This window comes from Bombus pyrosoma, linkage group LG9 (assembly GCF_014825855.1).
Source record: "Bombus pyrosoma isolate SC7728 linkage group LG9, ASM1482585v1, whole genome shotgun sequence".
NCBI classification, from domain to species: domain Eukaryota; kingdom Metazoa; phylum Arthropoda; class Insecta; order Hymenoptera; family Apidae; genus Bombus; species Bombus pyrosoma.
Window position 1 is genome coordinate 711,880 of NC_057778.1, and position 24,409 is coordinate 736,288.

General features: G+C 27.7%; 1 protein-coding gene across 6 annotated transcripts; it reads left to right on the top strand.

The window, feature by feature from the left end:
• Window positions 1–325: 325 nt before the first annotated feature.
• LOC122570922 (V-type proton ATPase 116 kDa subunit a1) lies at window positions 326–22,829 on the top strand. Of its 6 annotated transcripts, none has more exons than XM_043733917.1 (11): window positions 326–699; window positions 2,759–3,064; window positions 10,006–10,118; window positions 19,643–19,769; window positions 19,872–20,048; window positions 20,460–20,672; window positions 20,750–21,518; window positions 21,594–21,826; window positions 21,923–22,139; window positions 22,221–22,392; window positions 22,537–22,829. In XM_043733917.1, the coding sequence occupies exons 1-11, from the start codon at window positions 583–585 to the stop codon at window positions 22,637–22,639; spliced, it is 2,547 nt and encodes an 848-aa protein (XP_043589852.1). In that variant the 5' UTR covers window positions 326–582; the 3' UTR covers window positions 22,640–22,829. The 6 variants fall into 6 exon arrangements, with proteins under 6 accessions (XP_043589852.1, XP_043589854.1, XP_043589855.1 ...); XM_043733919.1 differs by having other exon boundaries at window positions 10,033–10,118; XM_043733920.1 differs by lacking the exon at window positions 10,006–10,118 and adding an exon at window positions 11,125–11,177.
• Window positions 22,830–24,409: the final 1,580 nt, after the last annotated feature.

Here is a 24,409-nt window from a genome sequence, read left to right on the forward strand (position 1 = left end):
TAATGTAGAATGAAATGTAGAAGACTGATTATAATAGAAGAATATAATGTATAATGTAGAAGACACGTAGATAATGTAGAACACGTGTTTTCATACTTAACTTATGAGAAATAAAATATTTTTTAGAATCTTCTTACTTTTAATTTGAATTTGAAAATTTTCTAATATCATATAATGGTAATATGTCGATATTTAATTTCATTAAACTTAATATTTTTTATAAGCATATTTTTTATAAGTGTCATGTTATAAGCAGTGGTTTCCTATCTTTCTAATTTCATTTCTCTATGGATTGTCGCTAGTGTAGTTTCTGGGCGTTAACTAAAAATGCGAGTGGCAACGACAACATACCTTCAACTTGTGATTTATGCCTTACCTCGTGACTACCTTATTGATTACTTCTGTAATCGAAATCCGAAAGTTGGTGTTCTGTTAAATGTTCAGTGGATACGGTCGCGTTTGTAGCAGTGTGATTTCTTAGTAAAATTATCTTATTCCCTTCGGTTTTACTTAAAAGTTTCGTTTCCTATAACGCTCGAAATTATTTTAACCTAACAATATCGGTTCCTATTAGAATCAAATATGGGATCGCTTTTTCGAAGCGAGCAGATGACCTTGTGTCAACTCTTTTTACAAAGTGAAGCAGCTTATGCCTGTGTCTCAGAACTCGGCGAACTTGGCCTTGTCCAATTTCGAGATGTAAGTTTTTCTATTGTTGCCGTAATTATATTTCTGAGATTTCCGTATACCACTTCTGTGAAAAATGTTCAATTCTTAAATTAATGAACAATGAAAACATACACGTTGAATAAGATATTTAGCAAAGAATTAACATTTTGTTATAATAGAGGATTATTTCTTCCAATTCTTTTGTGAAAATATCCAGACTTCAGATTTTATGTTTTAAGCGTTATACTATTATGCTACCAAGAATAGCATTTACAATGCATGCCACTTAATATAAAGAACTACAAATTTTGATATCAAAATCACAGAATTTGTATATATGTATTGCATACATTGTATGTATGAATTTATATGTCACTTTTTCTTCGAAGAAAAAAAGAAGTTGATTTAAGTGGCTTTGTCTCACTAGTATAATACTTCCCATTCCATGATAGAACTTGGAGACTATAAAGCAAGAATATATCCATATTTAGAGTTTCAAGAATTATATAAATGGAAATATTATTGTATTTATTGATGTTAAATTGTAAGATCAAGTTATTGAAGAAAGTTTATTGAAAAGCATAAAATATATTCGTTTCAATAAAATGGATGTATTTCATTTTTTTGTTACAATGTCTATATATAAGTTCTAAAAGAATTAAATTTAAAATTAAGTTATTTCCTTTTCTTATGAGAAAAATATTTTTATGAAATTTTACAAAAGAATGTAAAAAGTCGAGTTTTTAAGAAGGAACTGAGGCATGTCAGTCATGAATAACATTTTAGATAGTAGAAATAGTTATATTGTAATACAGGAATAAAAATTATATTTGTCATTTATTTGCATATTTGGTTATTGTTTATTAAAAATAACTGATTTAGGTTCATACAGGTATGCTGATCCAGCAAATTCAGGTTGTATGTTGTAATTACAAAGATATAATTTTTTTGTGAGCATCATACTTTTTCTGTTATTTGATAAAGTATTAATAAAATGTTTCATAAAATTTATGTGTAGGAATCTTTTGCATATTTTGCTTAGTACAGTAATACAAATAAATAAGGAGTGGACAAATACAGTATTAAAAGAAAAGTCTTATAAATGATATATGTAGTACTTATGGTACAAATTCTTTTTTATTAACCGATTATCGATACAGTAGGAAATCGTGGAAAGTAATTGGAATCATAAACCTGACTACATACGACATAGCATAATATATAATAATTAAGAAAAGAACAGAAAATTGGATAATTCTACATGAATAATAAGTAAAAACAATCAATGCAAATTTGTACAAAGTTTCGTTTTCGAACAAGATTTGTCTGATAAAAGACTGGGTTATAAATTATACAAATAATATAGTATTACAGCTAAAGAGTGTAGTATTATAAGATTACCTGCTTACTTCTATCTATATCTATATCTATGTTTGTAAATATTGACAGTGATATAATCTAAAAAAATACAGTAACTCTCTATATATTTTAATTATTTTTATTATTACGAATATTCTTGGAAGTGGATTTATCGTGTAGTGACTAATGTTTCATCCTATAAATTACATAACGTTAAGCAACAATATCATTATATTTTTTTATTTCTTGCTACAAAAATGATTGTTTCGATAATATCATTTAATCGATAGGATTAGGAGATTAAAACGAGGTCGAATACAAATCCAAACGGATTATTTCGAATTAAATAGAGACATTAATTGTACAACTTTTTACATTCCACTAGGCGAAATTTTTAATAATTTAAATGAAAAAGAAATTTATTAAAATATACAAGATATCTAGAAGTTATGGAACAAATCGAAGTGTGCTAATTCTTTACGCTGAAAAGGTCGAAAAATCATAATTACAATCGAATTTGCTTTTGAGTCAAAATAAATGAATTTGATGCACACATACGAAGCTAGATATGTAGATATCGCATAGATCACATAGTATAAAAACTACTAATTTTGATGACACAACTAAAATTATGACTACTTTCTTGTACCAATTACGTATTTAGTTTAAGCCTAACGAAATAACATTTGGAGTAGTTTCATATACTAATTTAATTATATGTTTTGTGCAGCTTAATCCCGATGTCAATGCCTTCCAACGAAAATTCGTTAATGAAGTGCGTCGTTGCGATGAAATGGAACGAAAGCTACGATACTTGGAAAAAGAAATCAAAAAGGACGGTATACCGATGCTCGATACTGGGGAAAATCCAGAAGCTCCGCAACCCAGGGAAATGATAGATCTCGAAGCAACGTTTGAAAAATTAGAAAATGAATTACGGGAAGTTAATCAGAATGCGGAAACTCTGAAACGTAATTTCTTGGAACTGACTGAACTAAAGCATATACTTAGGAAAACGCAGGTTTTCTTCGATGAGGTAAGAATGCCCTTTTTAAAACTTAAGCATAAAACACCGTAGCTTATAAATTATCTTAAATATGTAAGAAGTATTTTACATAGTATTGCATTTTTTCCTAACCTGCACGAGAAAAAAATATATAAGTGAAACAAATATCACTATTTATGAAGTTCACTATACATATATATATATATTATAATAATATACAGAAAGGGGCACGTAGTTTGGATTATTTCAATAATTTTGTAAATAATAACTTTCCTGGAAATTTTAATTCCAAGAGGATACATAATTTGAAGGGGACTCTATGACTACATTATTCAGTCCTTTCTAATCACTTAAATATACAACATTTCAAGCATACTTTTAATTCTTCATCAAATATATTGCTTTTAATAAAGGATATAAGTAATGTTAATTGATATTGTAAATACATGACGATTCTGTGTTCTACTACGTATTGCTATGGTTAAACATTAAATGTTTAACATGTCTGAAAATGAAATGTTCAACATGATTGAGTTTGTTTTGGCATTGCCCGCATCTCTTGTAATAAAAAGACGTTTAATTTCGATTGAATAAACATGGATGGTTCTTGTAATTTTAAAAATTACAGTGATAACAAAAAGTCGTATAATGGAACATGCGCTCCCTGTTGAATTATGTAACATTCGTGTGAACCAATTTCCGTTGAAATCATTATTTATAAAGTTATCGAACTGTTCGCAGTAGAGTGCTTCATCTTGTATATTTATAAGAAATTTGAATAATGAATGAAAGAAAAATGTGATGGGTAATTTTATACGATAAAATAATATGAAGGTTAAGAATAACGAAGTAACTCACGATTGAAGCTTCAATCTCTAATTGTAAATGTTTAAAAGTTCAGGCACGAAGCGTATAAAATTCAGTAATCCATTAAACATCCTTGTCGATGGTGGATCCTTGTCGAATTATTGAGTTTACAATGCTTTTTAACTGAACTTTTAAATATTTTTAACTAAAGCACGAAGTTCCAATCGCAATTCTATTGTTCCCCATCTTTACTTTATTGAGTCCTATAAAACTGTTTTTTAAATATTTTTCACTTGTTGCATAATACTCTGTGTATGGATGTACAATTAATCGTAAAAAATAGGAAAATTGAATGTCCTTTATAATTAACTCATAATGGGGATAGCTTAGAGTTAGAATGGGTAAATCTTACTTTTAAAAAAATGTTTTTCTAATTATTTTAACTATCACGATTGAAGCCATGGAATATTCAATTAGGACATTGACGTGTGGTTCTATGTAAAAAGAATGTGGACAAAATTATTTCTAAAAAAAAAGAGATAATATTTATCTAGTTATCTGTGATAATAGTCAAAATTATTTTCTAAATTAAAAGTGGCATTCGTGTATCCTATTTTTTGTAGTACATTATGCACATATAAATTCATATTTTACTGTGCAACTGATGTTATCAAAATGACACATCAGATACATGATACATTAATGATACATGAGAATAAAATGAACACAACGAGCATATAGATTTTATTATCTCAATCTTTTTTTCTATCAAGGATGCGAAATATTATCCTTCGTCCTTTTTCTTATTACAAAACGCTTCTGGTCATTAAAACATATATATTCTAAGCTGTTTTTTTAAATGCCTTTTTCCGCAAAAAAGTATTAATTCACTTAATGTATTTACTTCTTGACACCGAATAGTTTCTTAAAAATCGATATTCTAGAATTCATATATTAGCATATTTATTTATAAAAGATTAAGCTTTATATCATACACACATATGCTTACACATTAATTAGTTACACACTTCATACAAGACCGGCAATGAGATAATTCATTTAAAAAACACAATGAGTTTTGCCTTTTGTCTTTCGACACCATATGAACAATCACGATGCTTAAACTACTACCTTTTTGTTAATTTTTATAATTTATAAATTTTGTTATATACATATATATATATATATAATTTAATTTGTCTAAATAATGTCTAGATAATATTTATAAACGTTTAGTATATTAATAAGTGGCAGTACTTTTGGTACGTATACAATTTTCTAGTATTTTAGTTCACATAAATGTAATGCTTCAACTGGTATAAATAACTCTGTGATCAAGCGTAATACGTGATATTGCATTACTACGATAAATAATATATAAATGTTATATCAATTTCGCTTATATATACCGCGCGTGCGATGACAATGCTTTGATTAAGAAAAATGGTAAATGGTTATTCGTTTAATAGCCTACTATTTATTTTACTACTCAGTATTTTGAATAATTATCTATAAAGTTTGATCTATAATACAAATTGATGTTTAACTTGCTACTAGTATTGGTCCATAGGTAAACTTCCGTAGATAAATATCCATATAAACAAATGCTTTCATGGTAATTTTTGCTGAAAAGTTTTATGGGTACAAATGTAAGAACAAAATTACTCATTAAATGAAATATGGTTCTTTAACGTATGCAATGGATTAAAGTGCATGATAATGAAGGTTGCGTAATTTGTGTTTGACATCAATATCATCTGTCGTAATTGCTTCGCAATTTTGTGTAACGGAAACAAGATTATTTTACCAAATACAAAATAATAATCATAAAAATGAAATTCTAATGCTATGGACATGAAGCTGTTTTTGTTTTGTATTACTAATGGTACTATTGAGTGATTTTAGGACTATTAATGTGTTAGTGTTGCCAACTAACCAAATTGCAGAATTGCAAAGGACACAAGTCACCGTATAAGCCCTATCTCCCTGGTCCTTTATATTCCTATTATTTTCATAAGAAATTTACAAATTTCCAATATATTTTATCGTTAATTGTTTTGTCAAACGTTTATGGTTGATTATATAACATTCATTAAAAACATGTTGAGTCGGCACGAAATTTCTGAAGTTCCCGAGATTCTTATTCTTATAAGTTTTAAAATTAAGACGCCTTATTTTATGTGTGTGTGTATATCTATATATATGCAGGATGCCCCTGAAGTATGTTGATTGCTTCTTTAAGGAGGATAGTAGAGCAAGCAAACTAAAATGAACAAATTTTTCAGTAATATTGCAATGTATTGATAAGAAGCTGTCAAATACGTCAATGTTTAGTATTAGTAACATTATGTGACGTACTGTGAAACAAGTTGTTTACACAGGCACAAGAGAAATTGTAAAACTCCATATAATTGCTAGTAAAATTTCTAATACACTGTAAATGTATTACAAGAAAATAATATATTTATGAATTAATCCAGTTTACCTACAAATCTCCTTAAAGGAGATAATCTTTCTCAGAGGAACTGTGTATCTTAATAGGCTAATTAATCATTTTTAATGAAATTAATATAGAATTTTAATATAAATTATTAATTTAAAAAATACTTTTTATTGCAATTATCTGTATGATATAATTTATAACGTAGCTAACTCTTATTAAATTTATAATTTGTTATTTTCTTTATGTGTAATGACTTATATTGTAATCAGTTTCATTAATTTTAAAACTTAATACAAAATATATCCCATAGTCCATATATTCATAGCAATTTTATTATATATAGCATTTAAAACGTAGAAAAAATTCAATTACAAAAAAAATTAATTTTATATTTATTAGACTTGTTTTGTATGTACGAAATATATTGTATAATTGAAAGTACAATTACATTTTGTGAACAAATAATATTCTGTTTCTGTAATAGAAATCCTTCACTTGTACATACAATAAATAGTTTAATAATGTATATTAATTTTTGGTCAGAATTTGAAGATATAAGTGAATCTTTATGTAGCATTATATTGTAGGTTTCCAACTTTTAATAGAGGGTATCAACTTGGTGCTTGGAATGTTGAACATTACAAACTAGCATGCATATGGGTAACTAGAGAATGACAATTTATTCTATTTAAAAAGTCCAAAATAATATCCTTATCTAATAATCTTTTTGCATGAAGCATGTGAAATATTGTAAATATTACATGTATATACAGAGTGTCAATTTGAAATGTGCATGTGAAAAAATTTTATAGGCAAAAATTTCCTATGGAAAAAGAAGGTAAATCCGTATAATTTTGCTAAAATATCTTCTTTTTCATCACAGAATGTTGAAACACAAATTTTACAGAAAAATTAAATAAGGTGCAGTTAAACAGTACATATGTATTAAAATATTTCTTATTGTTATTTACAGTTGAAATTATTTACTATTTATTACTTAAAAATATTTAAGTAATCTGAGGGACAGAGATTGAATATAATAATCTCAATAAAGCAACGACGGATGTACGAATAATGTATTTTATATTTAAAATCGACATATATATGTATATAATGTTTAGCAACCTTTCTTGTTATCCAAACGATGCATTAAATGGATTAAATATTGGGGAAACGATATAATGGAAAGCAATTTCTTCTTAATTGCAAAAAGATTTAAAAAGATATACTTTTCTATAGAAAATACATTTTACACATTTATGTATTTTATAGAACTAAATGGTATTTGAGGTATTGTGCAACGTCTCGTTCATTATGCTCAGCATCGTACTGGCAGTGTTCTAAATTCAATCAAGTTCGTGGATAAACATTATCACTTATTGGTATTAATTAAATTATTAAAATATTAAATATATTAATAACGTAAATTTAAAAGATGTTATCATTATAGAGATACAGATTAAGTAACAATATTAAAATATCACTTTACTCGTTATTACTAAATCTTATATAATGATTTATATTTCCTCTGTGTATGTGGATTTTGTATATTGTATTGCGTATTTTAATTAGGTCAATTAACCCTTTCACTACTATGAACACAATGTTCGCGTTTGTTAAAATAATTTTCAGTAAAACGTGAAGAAATATTCAAGATTATTTATATAAAAATATAAAACATGTAAAAAAGGTATAAAAAATATTACATCTGTAATATTGTTAATTAGATAATTTAATATGTAAACCAACAAAATAGCAACTCTATTAAACGGAGTATGTGTATGCGTTAATAGTATGCGTTCCATACAGCCATCTGTAGAATATACATTCTGTACGGAGATCAGTAGAATATGTGTCTCGTGCAGACATTACACGTTCCGTACAGACATAAGTTCAATAGGCTATATAAGTAGAATATGTTTTTCGACACGACGAGTCGTAGCGAAAGGGTTAAGCATTCCATCATTTTCTATGAAAATTAATGTGTACATTCGTTCGTCCTTAAAATTTCTGATGAAATTCTTTTATCATTTAGGGAAAATTGGCAGAATTGTTTGCGTTTTATGTCACCTCTTGTTGCATGTAATATAAATCTAAAATTTGTGTGATTTAAAAGTTTGCCAGAGGTTGAACATATATTTTTGTTCATACGTGTTAGGACATCTCTGGAAAAGTCATTAGGGAATTATAAACATTTTTAAGAATTTATTATTATTCTATTTGGAATCATTGATTATAAGAAATCCATATATTCAATATTTTGGCTAAAAATCAACTATTTGTAAAATTAGATAGTTTTCTTATCCATGTACATAGATATTTCAACCTTCGTATTACTAGATATTCTATTGTAATTATTTTTATTTGTTGCAATATATAATTTGACAACAATAAATATTAATTATTTAATAAATCAGATTCAGATTTTCGATAGACTTTTCAGAGTTTCCTGTTTTGTCGTAACACCGTAACACTTAGAAATAATTTTTTTTTACAATAAATTTCCTGTTGTGTTTTGTATTGCTATGTCGCACGAATACAAAGTTCTGACCAATTAATCGTGAAAATGTGGCTTAATTATGTTCTTTAATAAGATCAGTGGTGTCCTAATACTTATGAAAATAATGTATGTTGAATTTTTTCGATATTTACCATGCCATAGGGTTTACATCTTATTATTTTTAGAGTTTATGAACGCGTATTGTGTAATTGAACCTTAATCTCCATTTTGTAAGAGAATGTTTATATTAGTTGTTGATGCTGTTTGGTATTTTCTATCATATATTCTTGCAGTATTTCTAGAAATGCTATCGCAGAGGTCATAAAAATACTTTATTGTTGTTAGTAAAATGTTAGATTTCAATTCTTGTAGGTTCCGTATTTTCGTTATTACATATTGGCAGTCATTTGATATCGATGTTAACTGAATAAAAGCACTTATTTAAAATATCTTAGATCATCATCTTTATTATTTTACTTTGATTTTATTATTTTGATACGTGTAATAAAACATACTTTCAGAGTTGTAATTATAAATATGTTTACTGAAATGGTAAATTACGACATGTGCCACTAAACTATATTTAAATTTATTTCTTAGAATGATTTACATAGAGTACATACTTCGAGTATATAATTCGCAATTTTTTTAAGGAGATTAAGGAGATGTTCTTGATTGATTTCAAGTATAATGTTGAACATTTTCTATTTGCTATGATTCAGTAAAATTGCTTCATCAACATCGATTAATTATTATTTTTCTTAGCCAGTAAAAATAAAAAAATAATTACAAAAATAATAATACAGACGAAAATTCTTAATTCTAATTATACCATATCATTTAGTCAAGTAAAGATTAATACTACCATGACATATGGCTCTAAAGAGATTATTTTTGACACACAAAGTAACAAACTTTTTTACACATTTTAGCAAATACTATTTATCACAGCGATGAGTTCAGTTTCTTTGACATCCTGTATTATATATAATATATACAAGAAGTACGAATTATTTTATATACTTAATTTTTTTTTATAAATTTTTAATTATCGATCATATTGGAGCATCCCAATTGTTATCCTATTAAAAAAAATTGAGAACCGTCATCCGTGTACAGAGTGGTGAATTGAATAAGTATGTTAACAAATGGTTAAAAAGGAAAATAAAAAGAAATAACGGGAGATAGGGCAAAAGAGAGGTGACATGTGTCTGTTGCCAGGCTGAGCATGGAGGTGTCGTGTCGCAGATGGCAGACCCCAGCCGTGAGGAAGAACAAGTCACTCTCTTGGGTGAAGAGGGCCTCCGCGCTGGCGGCCAGGCTCTCAAGCTCGGGTAATTAAATGTGGTGTAAATTCGAATAATGTAGAGCGTGATGATTCGCAAAATTTCGCATAGCAAATACTAAGTACATACATTATGATTTATAGTGCAAGTAAAATTGTATACAGAGAGTTTTATTTGTTTTTTAATGTTTTCGTTAATATCTCTGTCACTTTTTATGTATCTATAAACTTCCACTTTTTTTTTTTAATTTTGTAATAATACGTTTCTCTCAAAATATTTTGCTTTTTCTTATCTTCATTTTTGTAAATCTCTCTCTTTTTTAATTTGTTATTTTTTAAAGTTACTTTATAATAATCATATAATAATCATTCTTCTACTGTCTTATTAGCTTGGAGGCATATAAATAATACTGAAGATGTTGTGCACACGAATACAAGTTACTTTAAGTAAGAATTCATTGATTGTAATACTGACTTTTCGTGAGAACTATTCGTGTAAATGCAAGTAACGGAGATATTAAAGTAGTTAGGGTAACTTAAAAATCTTGAACAACTCTAAATCGTTTCTTTTTAGAAGAATAATAATATTGCAGTATATCAACTCGTAATAAATTAATGAATTATACTACAAATGCTATATGTTGGCCACCTAAATCACTCCAATAATTAAATGCAATAATCATTGTGGAAGGAACATAATCTTTAATTTGAAATTTGGAAAGAAATCCTTGCGTTCTACATTTGAGACACCAGTGACTAAAAATCATATTAGTACGAGATAAATGTTCTATAGATTTACCTGTGATTTAAAACACCTACTAAATTTTTTTATTTGTTTTTGAATTTTTGGAATATAAAACGAATAGTGACCGCTACAAACGAATTATTAAATCTATGGACACATTTGTACATACATTTTAATCGAGTTAGAATTTATTAATCCATAATCTGCAAATATTGCAGAGCTTTTTATCAATGTTGTCTGTGCTATAGGCTATATATAAATCTAGATTTAAGTAGAAGGCATGATGCGTCAGTGTGTTCTGTGGTTACAGCACCTGTATACTACGGCAGACACCATAGGATCACACTATAGGAATCCCCTCAGGCAAGCTGTTATCAACCGTTATTTGCATTTGCAAATCTGTTTTGCTCAGTGTTTTTTTGTCTGTAGTTACCTAAAATCCTTTAGCTCAGAAAGAGCACTAATATTACAGTCGCTGAAACATTTGCTAACAATAAGTCTTATAGAGACCACAGTTAAAAGCACTATTAGCTTAAGAAAACACATATAAAAATTTATTATCAGTGGCAATATTCACGTGCTTGCTAATATAGGAGCATTTATTCGTTGCTTGAAAAAAAAATGTATTGATTTATGTTAAAGTGTTACGATAACAATTAATTTATTAATTATAAACTAAGAGATAGAGAGTTATATGGTGTTGCATATTAAAATTTGAATCAAGTAGAGTCTAAGATGAAAATAAAATAGAAATGAAAGTTCGAATGATCTAGTACGACAGAACAGACAAATCAGTATTATTTTCAGAAATATTCAATGTTAATTTTTTGACCTTATAACATTTTTATTAATTTTCTCTTAAAATAAAGCGATGACCTGATCCGGTTATCATTCGATAAAATCACCCTGTTTATATATGTTTAGTATGTGTGTAGTATATATATATATATATACAGATACTAAATAATAAAAAATATATATATATATGTGTGTGTGTGTATATTACGATACATTCATTTAGTTATATATGTACATGTTAAGTAATTTTAATTTAAATCTTGCACAAATTGAAATACACTATATGTAAAATTGTAAATACATCTACACATGTATATACTATGTCATTAATAATACTAACATCGTTTAAACTCTGCAAAAAGTATTGCTTCTGCCAAATGTAAACCCGGAATATCTAATATCGATTTATTTAAGACTAATTCTGTATAAGACTTCATTCTTTTAATTGGTAATCAAAGGAAAGATAAAAAGCAACGAGATCTATTTATCGATTTTATTTCATATCATTTTTATAGATAAGTGCACAGCGAATTATTTTTTTCAAGCATCGAAATGTGAAATTGCCTTATTTTTACGGTTGCGTACGTACAATAAATTGAAAAAATAAGCAGTAACGCTCCGTTAATATTAAAACGTTCAGGTCCGATTTAAACAAGAAATTCGCAGCAAATTCTGAATCTTAAAATCTTTTTATCGTAGGTCAATAAAACAAACAGAGAACAGAATCGTGGTAATTTCATTTTTAATATTCGAAATTAACTTTTGGACTGACTGAAGTGATATAACATGACAGTTGAATAAGACATAGCTGTACAATTTTTAATTAATTTTTATTTGAATATGTACTTCAAGTTTTACGTTTAGAAGCTTTTTTTCTCTATACATTATACTATCAGTTTTTACAAAGTTACTTTTTGTAATCTATTATCCCAATTAGTAAGAATTGTTTATTTGCACTGCGTAGAAATGAGAGACAATTATAAAGATTATTGCTTTGGCGACTTTAAATTCTCTTTAAAGACAAATGCGACTGTTTGCTTAATTAAATAACATTCACTTATTTATCAAAGTCCCTAATTCTAAGATGTGTGTTAAATTGTTACTGAAACAAGTTAAGTTAAAAAGTACACTATATAACAGTTGATACAGTTTGACGTTATTCACATGTAACATTTGTATTTAAAAGTTGGTTAAAACACATTCAAACTGTATCGAATATTCTGGTAACGATAACAATACTGAAATAATATATGTGAGTCCGTTCATTCATTATTTATTTAGCTTCAACGTGAATAACAGTAATGATGATAGTGTGGCCATGGGTATGTATAGATGCGTGCGCTTACACGCCTATACGAATATCAAAAAAAGAACCTCGATGGTTTCTCATTTGAGAATTCGATTTGAAAATACGAGTAAAGTTAAGAGTCTGGCTTGCAGCACCGTTATTTAAACATCCCGATCGATTACAGATATTGTTGTTGGCAATAATTTAAGGTGAGTCGTAAATTCAACTGGTTTCAAATATTTATACTTCGTGATTTCAGATATGCTCAGTTTGAAATTGAGATTTAAACTGTATTAAATAGATTAATCTGTTCGTTAAAAATACTCATGCAATTTCAAGTAAATATTAATGACTATGTAACAGCAACGGTTTTATAATATCATAGGAGGAACTGTGAAGTATTTTAAAGTAAACGTTTAGTTGCTATTCATAATTTTCAATACTAAAGTCAATCCTGTATTTTTAATATTTTACAAAGATCGACAAAAATGTTTAAAGTTGATATTAATAATTAGTAGATCCGTTCTATATTCTCTATATCTTTTAATAAGACTTACGGTGAAGAGCCAGAGTTTAGATACTCAAGCAAAGGCAACTTACGCTGCTATGTCGTGGTGGGAAAGTTATAGCTCTATTTAAAATTCTCGTGAACACAAATAGTCGTCAAATATTTGGCCAAATATTTATAAATTTATAAATGGCCAAAATATGTTTAGCCATTGTTCATATGCTTCAACTAGATTTTGTAATAACGAAAAAGCACTTTTTGTGTATACTCTTTGGTAACTTTTAACTTGTTTAGTTCTTCACCTCTAGATACAGTTTTGTTATGAGTTTCTTATTTTAGTAATATTAAGCTTCTAGAAATACGTCTGACGTTTACTATTCTATCGTAGCTGTAGTTTTTACGCTTACAGATTGACGCACCACAGAACTGCTACATTGCCATGTCTGACATATAGTATGTACTTTGTATATAGGCACATACATGGCTCTAAAAGTGAAATCTCACTTTGCTTGTCCTTCTATATTTAGACACAAAGCTCATCCTGTCGCACACTTTTTGGTATGTGATTGAATTTATAACTCGTATCTCTTTAATATTCGTCTTTCATATATTTCAAAAATCTAGAATAGTAAGATCTAAATAGTAAACAAATTATATAAAATGTAAATGATGTGAAGCTTATTATTTTAAAGCTCGTACGGCACGTTAAATACATACAATTATATTTAAACCAAGTTTTGAATTCGAAATGCTAAAAAAGGCTTTTATTAACCGGACAGTGTAATAACAATATCTAATAATGCATTGTGGTTGAATGTTAAGGATGAAAAGATCAGCAAATTTTGTAGTTTCGTTATTCAAGCAATTATTTCAGCCAAAAGCATATAACACTAAAAATAGAATTCATGTAATTGCAAATCGATTTAGTTTATTTAAACAACTATTTATGTATTCTCGTATATGAATGCACGTATAAATGACAGTAAGTTTGGCTTTGTGGATTCCAAAAAAAGTAGTTTCAAATAAAACATTAATTAAAATACTCAATTTACATTTCCTATAGCATAAATAATTAGGATTAATTTCATTTCATAACTTGAATCATTTTGTTTCATAAATTCATCCTTATCCCTCGATCTACAAAGCGTCTGTCCAGTTATAGGCGATACTACTGTATATGTATATTCGCTTATCTTATATTATATGTGTATATGTCGGGAAGGGGTAAACTGGTAAGTAGTAAACTTCTGATATGTTTGTTTTGCATGCTATGTATTGGTTCTTATGATTATTGTTTATTTCTCGAAACCTAATCTAACAACATTCAACAGGTAACAGAAACCTTTCTTTATCCAACCAAAACAGGCAAATCACTATATTTATGCTATTGTATTATTCGCACTGTAGGTTATAAAACTTTTTGTTCAATTTTATACCTGAATTTGCTAAATGAAAATCATAACTACAAAGGAAACTATAAAACAAAAATAGTATATATATAAGACGATTCATTTTGATTTTTGTTACCCATTTCATGATTAGCTTATTTCGAAGAATATATCGAAGGGTAACGAAAATATGAGTTTTAGAGTTTAAACAAAGACTAAAATAAACGAGAACAATGATTTCTAAAGATAAATACGTTTCTAAATAAAAGTGTTGACCTGTATAAATGTAAGATATATGTATATTTTATCACGCCTAAATGAATTAAATTGGCATTGTAGCCGATTTCTAGAAACCTTCTAAATATATTTAGTTACAATCTAATATTACTTGAACTTTGAATGATATAACTACATAACTGAAATTATTTTCAAATTATTTATTGAATAAGAATCGTTGTGTACATGATATTTCTGTATTTATTCTTTTTTTATTTTTGGTTGTCTTTCCCTTTCTTCTTTTCTTTTCTCTTTCTTCGTATATTCGCCCTACGACCTGGTTAATTCAATATTGAACCAACTGTTCTTGAAATTAATTCGAATGGATTTTCGAATTCGTACTACCTACGTTACGTCATAAGTAAATACATATGATGTTTCTTACAGAGTACCATCGTAAAGTGATAATCGCTAATTTTTTATGAAATTCGGATATAAAATGGTTTCTCAATAAAAATGACATTCACTCTTGAAGTTACGAAACCTATTTAGGATAATAGTAAGCCAAACAATTTTCATTGAAGTAAAAGTTGGATATTAGTGATTATCACTTGAAATTTCACTAATCCTTAGGCCATAAACAAGATTTATATAAATAAGATTACATTTCGTCACCGTTACAAACAACACTTTTTTTTCTTCAAGTTCCTATACAGGTCTAAAAAAAGAAATTTATGGACGCATGATCCATTAATATATGTATTCAGGGAGTAACAATTACAATTAAATATACAATAAATTCCCTTTTACTCGATATTGACGATTATTCTAGAAAAAGAGAAGCAGGATCTTTCCAAAGTTCAGTATGGTATAGGAAGAGCAATTTATTTACAAAAAAGTTTTCAGATTTCATGAGAATTAACTTAATTATTTTTTTTTCTCTTCACATTTCCCACAAGTGTCGTAAAATTCTAATAAATAAAAATCATCTAATAAATACACGTAACAATAGTTTACTACCTAATTTGACATAATGCCATCATTGAAGACAACAATTTACATTTACACAATTGAATACCTCATTGTGACAATAGAAAAGCAATAAAATATTACTTATTATCTCTAGCGTACTATTATCATAAATATTTGCTTTTCTATTTATTTGATATCTCGCGGTTTAATGATGCGGCTGCGTTGAATTAACGAGGTCATTTTGTATTGATGGTGAATTAATAATTGATATTTAGCATAATCGATATTAACAGCTTCAATATATAATGTAACACTGTATAGTAATTCATATTTAGTTGAAAATATAACCGATTTAAGATATCTTTGTAACCTTAAAAATACTTTCTCTGGTCTTATTATAGAAGCAGTTACTATACATATCTCGCAATTTACTGGTACCCACCACTACAGACAAAAATTAAGAAATTAAAATTAATTTTTATGGTAGAATACAATACTAAAGTACACTACTATTAGTACACTACTAAGTAGAATGTATATTATGCTAAAAATCGGTCGTTATACTCTTTAACAATTATATTATTTTATTCCTTATACAAGGGAAATAGGCTCGGAAATATTTACGTAATATATGATATGATGTGATAATGATTTATATAATATGATCAATATGATATTCATTTGAAATGTAACATTATTATTAAAAAATGTATTGCGTGGTGAAAGAAATTATATTGTCTAAAACTGAACACATTCGATCTATCGCTTACTAATTGTAAGAAATATTAGTGCCTGTTGCTGCTTAAAATATATATATATATATATTTTGAATATATATATATATATATATATATATTCAAAGCAATTCCTTTTCTATTTCTGCAAAATTGGAACCAGTAAATTTCCTAAAATACGAGCCATTAAAGATATCTTTAATCTTATTCCTGCGTGTGTAAAACGTAAGGGAACTTACGCAACAACAATATGGCGTTGGAGCATTATAGTGATGTCTAGTGTGCTAATGTGGTTGTGTCTTGTCTGTTGTGTCGTCAGCAAGAGCACGCAGGCTTGAATCCTACCGAGTCCATGACACGTGCATTGATTAGTGATGATAATATCGCCCGCCAGACTGCCCTTGGTCCTGTCCAACTGGGGTACGTACTCCTACTAGTAAATCCTTCCCATATCGTTATTATATCCTTCTAAATTCATTCAGTACGATTATATTAATAATTTTATCATTTTTATATCTAGCACCGTTTTTTATCACAGAGTTTCCAATCGTATCTAGCAAATTTTAAACGGCTGTTTTATCCGTATAAGGTGTGCAGGATGAAGTCAGGGTGGGTGGTATGCAAACGATGAATAAACCGAAAATATGGAATAAAATGTTTTCTTGAACTCACATTCGATTCATCGAACGTGAACCACAATGATTGACTCTTTAGCTTTCTTTTTAACAATTCTGTACATAAACTTTTTCAGAACAGCAGAAGAGCTACACTGTATTTTGAATAATTAAATTCGCTATCAAAATTGCCATTCCTCAAAGAGTAGCAAACTATATATAAAAAAACTTCTGTATTTTTTACTTTCGAGTCATTTTTATACATAGAATTCCTACCTGCCCGGATCATCCTGTATGTCGCAACCTAAACAACCTAAACATAATATCGTAAATGTTTTTGTTACTTTTGAAGTCGTGAAAAGAAAGTTGCTTAACAATAACATCAAAAAAGTAAGAGTAAAATTATATAGAAGATGCTGATTAAAAGTTCAGATTGTTTTAGCCACATTAAACATTTTTAAATAGCCAATAAATTAAAATATGTTATAGCGACTTGACGAGTAACAGGAATATTTAATTATGCAAATGGGACATTTTCTGTAATAGGCAATTGTAATTTGGTTAATTTTGCTCATGCATATACAAAATGATTATGGTCAGCATTTCCAGTTTCTGCAAAATCGTAAGAATTATAGAAACATTTGTTAATAATGATTTTATAGCTTTCAAGGAATTTTTACTATAACTTTAACAACTTTATGATGGTTTGAGTGTCTTTTTATGTGTGCGTAGACGAGTTCTGTAATATGCATATACACTGTTTACGTAAATTCAACATGATTATGATTCAAAGTATCTTATTTCTTTTTTTTTTCATCGTACACATACAAACTATATAATATAATTACTAATACAAAAAAAGCAATCATAAAATAATATTGAAAAATATGAATTGAAGTACAAAACAGATGATCATTGAAAAGTAAATCGATTTTCACGTGATGAATCAAATAAACTTGCACACTGTAATTTTTATACATGTGTGTTTATGTGTTTACTAGGATAAGTCATTTTTTTATACCGAAATCTTTTTCATTTTGTTCTTCAGAATTGTTTTAACCCATCAAATAATTTTTTTAATATTTGAGTTTGGTCGGAGAATAAAAACATATACACCCTTAATATTTTACATGTAAAATTTTATGCATTCTATCAATACTTGTAAAAAGACTTTCAGCCATCTACAAATAAGAATCATCCATAGAGCTTATACATAAAACTTACTATTTTTCTTTAACACGATATCATTAAAAAATAGCTTTTGCATGTGAAGTATTCTACATTGTATTGTTTTATACTTCTCGAAATAAAACAACTTTCTTTACTATAATAGATTTCTGTCCCTTTTTTTAACAAAACACACTTTCTGTACTCCCATAATGTGGTATTTAATTTTATCATTTCAATTATATGCATGTTGTTTTATTTCAACAGTATATACATACATCTAATTAGATTAAAGTTTACATGATCATATTAAAACTTAATATGCAATCTAATCCTTATTTATTCAATAATATTATAATAAACGCTTACTAAAAGTCACCGCTATAAGACATATTCTTTCTTTCTTTTCGAATATCGTCCGTGGTTATCACTTTTCATTTGGACGCACCAAACTTCTTTATTTTGAAATCTTAAGCACATACAACATTGGATAAGATTATAAGTCATTCGTTTAGTACGTTTTCATTGAACATATGCTACTATTGTTGTTGCTATCATTCTTATTACAATCATTATTCCCATTATTATCGTCATCCCTTCATCATGATGACATTATTATCACTATCATCATCATTTTTGTTGTTATTTTTATTAACATTATATATACATGTATACATAATGCGTTTATTGAATTTTATTGTACTCGAAAATTATGATATATTCATATATGATGAATCAAGCAACGTTTATGACTAAAAAGAACCATGGCTACAAAGATCATCATTCTTCAACAATAATAAGGTTAAGTAACAATTAATGAATTTAAGATATAAAAATATATAAACGATACAGCTTGAAAGTATAATATCTATAACGTAGTATATTAACCTTGGAAACTCATATAACTTGAGCGATATATGGCGGCATACGATATATGCATATACAAACGATTTTCAATGTAAATCGTTGATGCACATTATTATTACGTTCACGTTAAATTTAAGGTGTTTTAAAATATTTATACATACGCACAAACATACGTGTATAATGTATATGTATAATTAATGGTGTCATGTCTTTATTTTTATTCATTTACAATTTTTCCGTGATACGCGTATCTTACTAAAATTATTCTTTAAATAGATTCGTGGCAGGAGTTATCCTACGAGAACGTATTCCAGCATTTGAACGTATGCTTTGGCGAGCATGCCGTGGTAATGTATTCCTGCGTCAAGCAGAGATTGAAACCCCTCTGGAAGATCCTTCAACGGTAGGTCTTCTCTTCTACATCCTTATGATATCGATCGTCTTTAAAGATTTTTTAGCAAATGTAAAAATATATTTAAAGAAATATATTGTTATGCTTTTTTAGGGAGATCAAGTCTTTAAATCTGTATTCATCATATTCTTCCAAGGAGATCAATTAAAAACTCGAGTTAAAAAGATTTGCGAAGGATTTAGAGCTACTTTATATCCTTGTCCCGAAGCACCCGCTGATCGTCGTGAGATGGCTATGGGAGTTATGACTCGAATTGAAGATTTAAATACAGTCAGTTACTTCCTTTTTTTTAATGATAAAAATATGCCAGAATTAGCGCGATATTTATGAAAACATTGTTTATGATCTCACCGTCTATCTTGATTACAATAGATGATCAAAGTATTCCCTATATAGACTTCTATACAATTATACAATTTTAATTGCAGCGAAATCTTACGCTATTTTGTTACTCTACAATTCTCCTTTCATTTTTATTAAATATTCTATTTACTTATCATCTCACATTTGGTGATACATATGAAGATACTTCTGAAATTATGTGGAATAATCAGAATACTATATATATATATATTTAATATATATTTGTATTATTTTTATCTATAATTTAATATATATATATTAATTTATATTTGTGTTATGAAAACTAATCATATCTCTCTCTACCATAATTCAATATAGGTTCTTGGACAAACTCAAGATCATCGACATCGTGTCCTAGTAGCCGCTGCAAAAAATATTAAGAATTGGTTTGTGAAAGTTCGCAAAATCAAAGCAATCTATCATACTTTAAATTTATTTAATTTGGATGTTACGCAAAAGTGTCTAATTGCTGAATGTTGGGTTCCTGTGCTAGATATTGAAACAATACAATTAGCATTGCGTCGTGGAACTGTAATTATTTATATATTTTTTAAATAATGCCATATTGTCATTTTTAACTGAAAATTTCATAGAAATGTATATTTTAGGAACGGAGTGGAAGTTCTGTACCACCGATTTTAAATCGTATGGCAACGTTTGAAGATCCGCCTACTTATAATCGAACCAATAAATTTACCAAAGGTTTCCAAGCTCTGGTAGATGCATATGGAGTAGCTTCTTACAGAGAAATGAATCCATCTCCTTACACTATTATAACATTTCCATTCTTATTTGCTGTTATGTTTGGTGATACTGGGCATGGTTTAATTATGTTTCTCTTTGGCGGATGGATGGTATTAAAAGAAAAACCATTGGCTGCAAAGAAATCTGATAATGAAATTTGGAATATCTTCTTTGGTGGTCGATATATCATTTTTCTAATGGGCTTATTTTCAATGTATACTGGACTTATATACAATGACATATTTTCTAAATCATTAAATATCTTTGGGTCATATTGGAGAATCAATTATAATATTTCAACGATAGTCACAAATAAGGAGTTGCAATTAAATCCTAGTGATACAGAACAATATTTACAAATTCCATATCCCCTAGGAATGGATCCTGTGTGGCAATTAGCAGAGAATAAAATTATTTTTCTAAATTCATACAAAATGAAAATATCTATCATTTTTGGAGTCATACATATGTTGTTTGGTGTGATAATTGGTCTATGGAACCATATGTATTTCAGGAGACAGCTGAGCATAATTTGTGAATTTGTCCCTCAGATTATTTTCCTAGTATTCCTTTTCCTTTACATGGTATTACTTATGTTTATTAAATGGATTAGCTATGGTCCTAATAGCGATAGTAAGTAATATGTTATATATAATACAAATATATACTATAATATTATTATATTATGATACTTATTATTATTTTTAGACACAGATCCAGCACATGGACCATTCTGTGCACCATCAGTATTAATTACATTTATTAACATGGTATTATTCAAGCCTGGTACTGCACCAGCCAAAGAATGTAGCCCCTGGATGTACAGTGGGCAAAGTGGATTCCAATCGTTCCTCGTTGTAATAGCTGTTCTTTGCATTCCATGGATGTTATTGGCAAAACCTGTTTCAATGATGTACAATAGAAAGAAACAACATTATCAGGTTACATTTCAAATTCATCATAAGTATTTTAAATTCGTGTTTTTTATAATACATATAGATAAACTTTTCTTTTGTTTTCCCTTCTTTACACATTAGTTAAACAATCATGGTACAGAAAATGGTGACATAGAAGGCGCTGTTGATGCTATACAACCAGTAAGTGGAATTCCTCAAGGAGGTCACAAAGAAGAAGAAGAGGATATGAGTGAAGTATTTATTCATCAGGGCATTCATACCATTGAATACGTTCTTGGTAGTGTATCTCACACTGCATCCTATCTTCGTTTATGGGCCTTATCTCTTGCCCATGCACGTAAGTTTAAAAATTAATATGTTTATTGTTCCATAATTTATAGCAGATATATTTTACTAGACATTTATTGATTATATATAGAATTATCAGAAGTATTGTGGAACATGGTAATGAGAAATGGGTTAACTCAAGAAGGTTGGTCAGGAGGTATCATTTTATGGGCTGTATTTGCATTTTGGGCTGTTTTAACTGTCGGCATTCTAGTTCTTATGGAAGGCTTATCAGCTTTCTTACATACACTTCGACTTCATTGGTATGTTGAAAAAAATGATCGTTATATTTAAGAAATGTCTATATTACTATACTATATTTTACTTTAAGGATAATATAGAATACAAACTACCTTTTTAAATAAAATACATGTTTTTCTGACTAAAAATTTCATACTTTATTGTAGGGTCGAATTTCAAAGCAAATTTTATGCTGGACAAGGATACGGCTTTCAACCATTTTCGTTTGAAATTATTTTGGATGCAGCTCAATCTACTGCAGAAGATTAAAGTATATTGCTTCATAATACAAAGTTTTACTTACTCCATATACTATCAGTGGACTTGTTCTTCATAAGTATAGAAAACATAAAAGTAATAATATTATGACATTTTCATGCCAATAGAATTCTAACAAGTCTCTAAAGTGTTATCATGTTAATATTATGTTTAAATAAATTAAATCATTTTTATTCTGTAATCATGTTTCAAAATTTATTTAATGTACTATTTCTATTCTGTGCAACAATAATTAAATTTATATTTAATCATATTTTTTCATTACACAATTAAAGATTGCTTGGAATGTTGTAATTCTTTGAAGAAACTTTCACTAGATGATGCTTATGGAATTTACAAAGATATAAATGGTATAAGCTATAACTGGATCTGAGGTAGAAAAAGCAGCTATAATTATATGCATATCGTGTATTTAGATATTATTATAATTATACACATATATGTCATAAATTGTAACTTATATCATTTTATTATTGCATTCCTATCTGTTACGTAATAAAAAATGAACAGTATAAAAGCTTTGTATTTAATTTATTGAAATAATATTTTCAGTACTTTGTAAATACAATACAATACACATACGCGTACACATTCATGTATAACATAATGAAATATCTGTATGTGTATTGACACAACTGCTATTATCAGCAGATTTCTTATACTGTAAACGTCAGATTGAATTTATATTAACAATTTACAATTGATTGTATATCACTTTCTATTCGCGTCTATTAAATTCTAGATCTATTATAACAATAACAAATTCTCTTTCAGGAAAAGACACTTTAATTTCTCAATTAAATCAAAATCTCTTTTTCGTGTCGTCAATGGAAAAGTTTAAAGAAGATTCTTCACAGGAATCTTCCGAGTCATCATTTATTATATTTGAATTAGGACCATTGATTTGTTCTATTAGATCATCTTCAATCAAAGTAATATATTGAACGAGGGTCGTGGCAAATTTCGATTGTGTTATACGAATCTTCCAATGTTGTAATACAAGTACTATGTTATTCAATGATTTCTTTGAAATGTCTTACTGGTAGCCTCGATTGAAAACTCAGATATCAAAATTTCCTACTTAAATTTATATATCAAGATTCATTTTATAGTGCTTACCATAATTAACAATATAAATTAATAAAACAAAAAAATGTACATATACATATTTCAATTTAAGAAAAAAGAATTATATATTATCTTTATTCTAATAATATACCTAAGGAGATTAATTATTTCATAAATATAAATGTAGGTAAAATAAATACATAGCTTTTCCATATACAAAGCTACTGGAATTATACTTTTATAATTATCAATTTTATTATAGCATATAGCATTTTTGTTATTATCTTTTAGATAGATTTATTTTATTTTAATAACATGACTATTTTTAGATTATGTCATATAGAATAATGATGCAATATTTTGTTTCAGAAAATTTATTTATCTTTATCAAATTAACTTTAAATTCGTTTATAAAAAAAAATCTAGTCGAATGATATTTGTACAATTGTTTATTATCGTAAAATATAATGTTTTGTTTTGTGTGCCTTTTTTATATGCTTCTTAATACAATAAAAAATGAATGTTATGGTTTGCAGAGATAATTTGAGATTCACAAATAAGGGCATATCCCTTATCATATTTTTTAGCGATTCTATTATATTTCAGTAAATATTATTGCTCTTACATAATTACGTAATCTTCACAAGATAAAATATGAAGATAATACATACAGAATATATATCTTTTATCATA

Bases quoted from the DNA above. Each gene is read 5' to 3' on its own strand.
- LOC122570922 (XM_043733917.1), top strand. From the start codon at position 583: ATGGGATCGCTTTTTCGAAGCGAGCAGATGACCTTGTGTCAACTCTTT. The intron at 700-2,758 runs GTAAGTTTTTCT...TGTTTTGTGCAG, and splicing joins GCCTTGTCCAATTTCGAGAT to CTTAATCCCGATGTCAATGC. The intron at 21,827-21,922 runs GTTACATTTCAA...TTTACACATTAG, and splicing joins GAAAGAAACAACATTATCAG to TTAAACAATCATGGTACAGA.